General features: G+C 42.5%; 1 protein-coding gene across 6 annotated transcripts; it reads left to right on the top strand.

Annotated features, from left to right (window-relative positions):
* Positions 1-505: 505 nt before the first annotated feature.
* Positions 506-5,398, top strand: ZNF32 (zinc finger protein 32). Of its 6 annotated transcripts, none has more exons than XM_037037785.1 (5): positions 506-736; positions 1,099-1,180; positions 1,971-2,070; positions 3,199-3,338; positions 4,476-5,398. In XM_037037785.1, exons 4-5 carry the CDS (start codon positions 3,269-3,271, stop codon positions 5,225-5,227), a joined length of 822 nt encoding a protein of 273 aa, XP_036893680.1. In that variant the 5' UTR covers positions 506-736; positions 1,099-1,180; positions 1,971-2,070; positions 3,199-3,268; the 3' UTR covers positions 5,228-5,398. The 6 variants fall into 6 exon arrangements, with proteins under 6 accessions (XP_036893680.1, XP_036893679.1, XP_036893682.1 ...); XM_037037784.1 differs by lacking the exon at positions 1,971-2,070 and adding an exon at positions 1,542-1,644; XM_037037787.1 differs by lacking the exons at positions 1,099-1,180; positions 1,971-2,070 and adding an exon at positions 1,542-1,644.
* The last annotated feature ends 2,670 nt before the right edge of the window (positions 5,399-8,068 follow it).

The raw sequence follows: 8,068 nt of genomic DNA, 5'->3' as shown, positions 1-8,068 counted from the left end.
ATTTGTTACCAACCCAAATGAGTTTACTGCTTGTGCTGTTCTATTCAAGAAGGAAGGTTTTATTTACTTGCAGCAAGTTTTATTTATTTGCAGCAAGTAAAGGAGGTGGGATTCATTTCCAAAGATCTAGCTTCCAAAGACAGGCTTAACCTTTAACACAGTGGCTCAACTGCATAACCCCCACACATAACCCAACCCCTAAGCACCCAAGTCTTTATCAACCAACTTCTCGCCAAGACTTTGTTTCCTTCCACGGTACCCTGCAAGACCACTATACTACTCAGTTCCTGGCTCAGCAGATGGTTTCTGCTGAGCCAGGGTGTCCATTCCACCTGGCTCTCTAGTTTGTGGACAAGTCCACACCGCAGGAGTGTTGGGACACCCTGAGGAACTACATTTCCCACAGTGCTCCGGAGAAGCTGGGCGCTGGGGTCTATGACCTGAGGGAGGGTTTATGCAGAGCCTCCTGGGAGTTGTAGTCTGGTTGGCTCCGCGGGCCCTGCGGCAGGCAGCGCTGGCCTTTGTCTGTGTGTAGGTTTGCGCAGCCGTGGTCAGTGAGGCTGCTGGCAGGTCAGTGCTCCCAGGCAAGCCAGGGCCAAGCTGGCAGGCGGCTGCCTGGCCCCTCCATCGCCTCTAAGGCTTGGAGCAGGCCAGGCCTGCCGGTTGCGAAGGAGCAAGCCCTGAGGGGAGAAGTCTTCGGCTAGAGAGAAGGGTCCAGCCATACCGGAGGAGGGAGGTGAGGGGCTTGAGGTCCAGCACGCAGGGCGTGCGGTCCAGGGGTGGCAGTGTTCAGGATGGGGGGAGAGTTTGCCCCAAGGGGCTGCTGGGGTTCCTAGACCAGGGCTCGGCAGGGTAAGGCATTTGGAAGGCCCCTCACCCAGCAGTCTTGGGACGGGGGTCGGGGCAGGGATGCGGGGCAGCGGACAGGTGCATCCCGGCCCAGCAGTGAGGGTTTCAGAGGGTTTCAGGGTTGGATAGGAGATTTGCACTTTCTCTAGGGAAGATGAATGGGAAAAAGGACAAAACGGATTCAGTTGTGTGGAGAATATAATCTTCCCTACCCAGAATCTCCTTACCCTGAAATTATCTATCCCCCAGGAGCTTCCGGAGACACAGCAGTCATCCTCTCTTCTCGTTCTCTCCTTTTGGGGACTCTGAAGTTTAGACCTTAAACCTACAGGTATTGTCAGAGACCCTTCACATTTTATTCTCTTTTTCTCCCAGGAACTACTTGATATGAAACTGTTATTAATCTATTTATTAAGTGAGGAAATGAAGTCAGATGATTGGTTGTTTGCACAAAGTCACATAGGGGAGTGAGGAGCCAAGTCTCATGACCTAATTCTGAGCTTTTTCACAGGATAAATGGCTTTTCTGCTAGGAAAAGCAGTATTTGCTATGATAAAGCCACTTTCTCCAAAATCTTCAGGAAATTAATTTCTCAGACATGTGATCTAGGGAGAAAAATAAGAATTTCCTTTTATTAATCAAGGAAGTTCCTGAGATACAACTGAGTTTGTTACTTGTTGAAGACCTTACAGTATGTGGAGAGGCAGAGCTATGCGTACTATCCACTTGTTCTGACCAAGCTCTATTTGCTGGATTCCCCAGGAACAGAGTCCAACTTCAGGCAGCAGGTACCAGGTACTTTCCACTGAGTCTTGGTGGATGTGGAGTTGTTGAGCAGTAACATGTTGAATTTCCAAATTAATGTCCTGTAGCATTCTGGCACTCTTAATAGGGGATCCTTTGTAGCTTGTACTCCAAATTGGAGCTGTCACCACCAAATAAGAATGTAAAATTCTTAAATTTGGGGCACCACATCCTGTAGCAGAATGTGCAGTTGACAAGAAGACAGGTGTTTCAGTTAGCAAAACAAAGAATTGTGGTATCACACTGCTATTTCATTAAATCAGGTGGCCTGCATTTTTTCTTTAATCTTCACTGGATGGTATGTTTATTCATTTAAGAGAGAGAGGAGGTAAAGAGAAGAGACATTAATATGAGAAAGTAACAGCAATTGGTTGCTTCCTATGTGCACACCAACCGGGAATGGAACCCACAACTCAGGTACGTGCCCTGACCAAAAATGGAACCCGCAACCTTTTGGTGTACGGAATAGCACTCCACCCAGCTGAGAGCCACCTGACCAGGGTGATGGCTAGCATTTTTATGAGACATATTAAGAGGAAATGAAGATTATACACTGAACCACTGTATAAAGTATAAGAATGCAGTAATCAGAATCCTGAAGTAAGAAGAGAATATTCCGAAGAAAAAGTATAGAAAAAGATAATATAGTATAAGAGAATTCATAGGATCTAGAGGAGTAGTAAAGTCTTTTTAAGCCCTGTTTTATTCTGTTCTTTTATAAAAATTCTCACTAGCTCTGTAGTGATGAGGAACTAGAGAATTATCTAGTATGAAGGTATAGGCTTTGGATCCAGAAAATCTTGGAGCTGAATCTTTCTCCCACCTTGACTCCTTACTGGCTCTAAGAATTTGGGCAAGTTACTCACTGTAGTTGGAATGCCTTGGGGTTTGTTTTGGAGTCCAAAGTAGCTCTTCCTTTTCTAAGTATTGACAAGTATTTACACTTCCCTTAGAACCATTATCTTCATATCTTAAAGAGTAAGAGACGGAAGGATCTGGATCTGGAGCCTTCTAAGAATGGTTTAAAGGTAGCATACGAAATCACTTATTCTTTCCTTATAACTTAGGGGGAATTAGAGAGGAGAGCTACAGCCATTTCCATTGTAGAACCAATCATGAAGGCTGAATGTTGACTTTTATAGATTCTGAATTCCTCTGGAGACTATCTAAAGAGCAGATGGTTAGATGGGAGAAGAAACTGGAAGATTCCAATCACATGCCAAGGCTAAGGATCAAATAGGAGTGCCCATTATCTTAGGGACTGGCCAGAAAAGAGAGAGATGTGTTTATGTGTTCTCTGCTTTTCTACCTCCTGCTTCCTCCTGGGCTCATTTGTGTGTGGTCATGGTACCTCTAAGGCTATTTTTGCTTTTATGTGTTATATGTGACTGACATTACATCAGACCATCCAGAGTTCCTCCATTTACTCGTACCCCAAACTGGAGCTCCTGTTGACTTTAAATATTCATTCACCAGTTCTCATGCTCTTTTTCTGTTTTTATTGTTCTGTTTTGTTTTTGTTTGGTTGGTGTTTTCCTCCCTCAGGTGCTCAAGAACAGCCTGTGGAAGCATTATATGAAGAGTTGGTGATTAAGGTCATACAGCAGGAGTGGACATGTTTGGATTTCCAACAGCTACCCTGCTGGACTGTCATGGAAGATATGCACAGAATGTAGCATTTTTCAGTAAGTGAGCCCTGTTCCTGTCCACAGGGTCGGTTGACCGTTGTCTTTGTCCTTAGCACTGGTTGGCAGGGTAAGGACGCAGAGGAGACATTCCTTTGATGGACTTCATTTTTCTAGGGGTTAAAGGAAAACCCAGAAAGCTGGAGTCAGAAGTAACAGTAGAAACGCAAAAGGACAATCCTGATATGGAGGTAAACGAGGTAGTCTCTCAAATCTCATTGCAGTCAGAGTAAAAAAGGGTAAGACAGAGGAACAATTAGAAAAATCTCCTTCGGATGACTCCTAGAAAACTATTAGTGAAAAATTGGACCCACTTTTAAGGGCAGTAGGCAGCTCAGATACAAGGCAATATTGGAAAATACTGTCAGTCATTGCATAGGAAGTACTTGAGAATAACTTCCAAACATGAATTGATTTCAATTCCACCATAGCATAGTAAACTGAAGTAGCATGAGTTTTAAAGGGGAAAAATTCCTTGGATCAGAATCTATAGTTGTTCTGACTTGATCTGTAGTGTAATGCCCAGGATTCTACTACACATTTTCTGACATCATGGAGTTTACCCCACTGTCAAAAAAGCAGACTAGTACAGAAGAGGACTTCTTATGAAGCTAATGAAGTCTGTTTCAGGATTCCTCTGTTGCATTGGTCTCTGCAAAGTCTTGTTCCTACTTTTATAACTTTTTTGTAATGGAGTGCCTCTAAAATTATAAAGCTTTAGGCCCTACACAACCTGGATCCTCACCTAATTGAAGTCAATTAAAATTGCAGGCTCTATGTGATCCTGTGTAGTTTTCTTAATCTTTCTGAGTCTGGAGATATTTATGTCTACCTCACAAGATTATTTGGGAGGCTAAATTAAACAATGCAGAGGCAATACACTGCTGTGGAGCATGCCTGTGTTTGAATCCCAACTCTATGCTTATCTACTGCATGACCTTTGACAACCTCCCTATGCTCTCATTTCCTTATCTGTAGCAATCTCATAAGATTGTTTTCAGGGTTAAATTATTTATGCAAAGTACACTGTATAATGTCTGGCATATAATAAGCACTCAACAAAGCATTGTTTATTTTTTCCCTATTCTCACTTAGCATATTGGTGCATTTTACATGACTTCCCTCTCATTTTACTAGATGTGATGACAGAGGCCCACCACAAATATGATCACTCTGAGGCCACAGGATCCTCAAGCTGGGATTTCCAGAATTCTTTCAGAAGAGAGAAGCTGGAACAAAAATCCCCAGATTTTAAGACACTACAGGAAGATCCACCTGGAGTGAAACAGAGGGTCTATGAGTGCCAGGAATGTGGAAAATCCTTCAGGCAAAAGGGTAGTCTAACATTACATGAGAGAATCCACACTGGTCAAAAGCCCTTTGAGTGTGCTCATTGTGGAAAAAGCTTCAGGGCCAAAGGCAATCTTGTTACACATCAGCGAATACACACAGGAGAGAAACCCTATCAGTGCAAGGAGTGTGGGAAAAGCTTTAGTCAACGAGGTAGTCTGGCTGTTCATGAAAGACTCCACACTGGACAGAAACCCTACAAGTGTGCTATTTGTCAGAGAAGTTTCAGGAACCAGAGTAACCTTGCTGTTCATAGAAGAGTTCACAGTGGTGAGAAGCCCTATCGGTGTGATCAGTGTGGAAAAGCCTTCAGTCAGAAAGGAAGCTTAATTGTTCACATCAGAGTCCACACAGGCCTGAAACCATATGCCTGCATACAATGCAGGAAGAGTTTCCATACCAGGGGAAATTGTATCCTTCATGGCAAAATCCACTCAGGAGAAACACCATATCTATGTGGCCAGTGTGGGAAAAGTTTCACTCAGAGAGGAAGTCTGGCAGTGCACCAGCGAACCTGCTCACAAAGGCTTACCCTTTAACCACATTCTTCAAAGGGAACTCTATGAATTAAGAGTACAAAATCATCTGTGGACTATCCAATTCTATGGACTGAATGGAGACTCTCAGAAAGACCATCATTGGGTAGGACAAACTGACTTTTCTTTTTTCCAAATGAGTATGAAAAATAAATGTCTTATTTATCATCATCATCATGATGTTTATTTTATAATTTATGTCAGTTTCTTTTAACCTAATTTCCCAAGGTACTTCCATTAATCTAGTACACACTCAGATTTGTTCTGTGTGTAGCAGATACATATTTTATTTTTAATTGACAGCATCAGCCTTTTTTAAAAATCCTTTTATCAATCTCAAGATTTTTTTCTTCTCTACATACTCTACATGATGAGGTGAATCTAACTACTTTAATGATACTCTTATTGAATATTATGTTAGCTGGATGATACTCCCCAGAAACCTAGTCTAACATATTGTCATGTCCATAGCAGAAACTCTAGTCTTTCTTGATAAAAGAAGGTTCCTTGCCCCGGCTGGTGTGGCTCAGTGGATTGAGTGCAGGCCTGGCCTGCAAAGCAAAAGGTCATTGGTTCAAATCCCAGTGAAGGCCACATGAAGCTCACACATGCCTAGGTTGTGAGCCAGGTCCCCAGTAGGGGGTGCGAGAGAGGCAACCACACATTGATGTTTCTCTCCCTCCTTTCCCCTCTAATAAATAAATAAATAAATAGAATCTTAAAACAAACAAAAAAAACTATGAAAAAGAAGTTTCCTTTTTAAGCCTACAAAGATTTGAAGTCAGTGTGCACTGTGATTTACTTCAGTCCTCCAGTACTGAGATAATTTGCCTGTAGCCAAAGAGCAGAAAACTGCAATTTTTTGAGAATCCTAAGCCTATTATGCCCTCTATTAAATTAACTCCTCCCTGGGAGACACAGTGCCATTCATGCCCTTTTTGACAAAAGTAGCAGTATCTCAGGGTTGAGGTCACCTAGAAAGAACATGACTGTCTTTATCACTGAGACCAGATTTGTACTCAATAATGAAGGTACAATCTTCCAATAATACTATTGTCTTCCTCCTACACATACACAGACAAGCAAAGAAATTTGGAAGAATGATCTACTCTTAATTTTTTTTTTACCTGTAATGGATGAAACTTGAAGGATATTAGAAGAAATTGGTTCTGAGGAATTTCCTTTTTTATTAACCTTAGTCATCTATATAAATTTTCATGGTAAATAAGGCCAAAGGTCTACATGTTTTTTCCATAAAATAAAAGATACATTATTCATTTTCACCAATAACTTTATTGATTTGGATATTTTGGGTATGTCAGCTATCTCCTGCTAGTGGCTTCTGGTGGGTAGAGACCAGGGGTGCTTCTAAACGTTCTAATGAATAAGACCCCCACAGCAAAGACTTACTTGGCCAAAATGTCAAAAGTACCAAGAAACTTTGCAAACCACTTTTGACACATTCAATCAGTCAGCACCTTCTCCACACACTACACAAATCTTTTTTGTGTGTTTCAGTTGCATTTTTACTTCTTGAAATATTACAGCATAATACACCAAAAACATTGTATATCTTCTTCCATCTTCAATATTAAAATGGCTGCACAGAAATTCACCAATTTTGATTTTTTAATACATACTGATATGACCACTGCCATGATACATCTAACAAAATTGTCTTGAATAAAGTTAAAGACAACCAAGCACTACTAGAGCCATTATGCAGCAAAAACTAAATGAACTTTTTGGGCCAACCCAATATTTATGTAATTAAAAAAAAATGAATGATGAGTGAGGACATTTTGTCAAGATGGTGGCATGGGGAAATACTGTGTTTGCCTCCTCACATGACCACATCAAAATTACAACTAAATTATAAAACAGCCACTCCTGAGAACAACCTATATACCAGCTGAACAGAATTCCTCCAAAAACATAAAAAAAAGGAACTTCAAGACTGGTAAGAAGGGCAGAGAGAGGAAACAAGCTGTTCCCAATCCCACCTGCAACAGTTAAGGATTGGGATGGATATCTTGGGTGTGAGGATCCCCCACCAAGGAGCAAGGGATTTTAATAACCCCACACTGGGGTTCCCAGCTCTGAGCACACAAACCAGGAAGAGGAGTCCCCACAATTTCTGGCTGTGAAAAATCAGCAGGGATTCTATTTGGGTAAGACTGAAGGCCGCCCAGTAGACTCAGGCTTTCTTTTAAAAAGCCTGAACAAACATTCATAAACATTCATAAACATTCATTTAGTTTAGCCCCTAAACTCCAGCAAAAAGAACAGCAAAGTGCAGGGACATAAAGGGAAGAACTGAATCTTCTGGCTTCAGGGTGGGGGCTACAGAGGCAGCTCTTTTTTCCAGGGCAGAAATACTGTCTGGCACCATTGTCCATTGTTGAGCCCACCCTACACACAGCCTGGGCAGCACAGCAGGAAGTGCTGGAAGTCACCATTTTTATTTTGTTGAGACTTTTCCCCACCCACCTGCAAGTGAAGGCAGGCACCAAATCTGAATGTCTGTCAACCTGGCTAACACCTTTCTCTGCACCTTGATGAATCCCTAAGACACTACCCACGCCCCCCCACACCCCCCCACGCCCCAAATCATGCATAAGCCTGAACCAATTTCAGCAGCTTTTCCACACAAGTAGCCAGCCTTGGTCCATGCTGCAGACATTCCTCAAATATCCCAAAGGTCCACAAAGCCCAAACAAGCAGCACCTAGCCTCAGCATGCCCAGTGCCCTTGCCGAGCAGCCCAAACCCTGGCACAGGGCACAGGTGGCAGCCAGCATCAGATCATAGCACAGCCTCTCCCAGGAACTTCCAAACCCAGCAC

This window comes from Sturnira hondurensis, unplaced genomic scaffold (assembly GCF_014824575.4).
Source record: "Sturnira hondurensis isolate 20B ecotype Veracruz unplaced genomic scaffold, ASM1482457v3 Scaffold0023451, whole genome shotgun sequence".
NCBI classification, from domain to species: Eukaryota; Metazoa; Chordata; class Mammalia; order Chiroptera; family Phyllostomidae; genus Sturnira; species Sturnira hondurensis.
The sequence above is the reverse complement of the archived record's forward strand: the minus strand, read 5'-3'. Positions and strand labels throughout refer to the sequence as shown.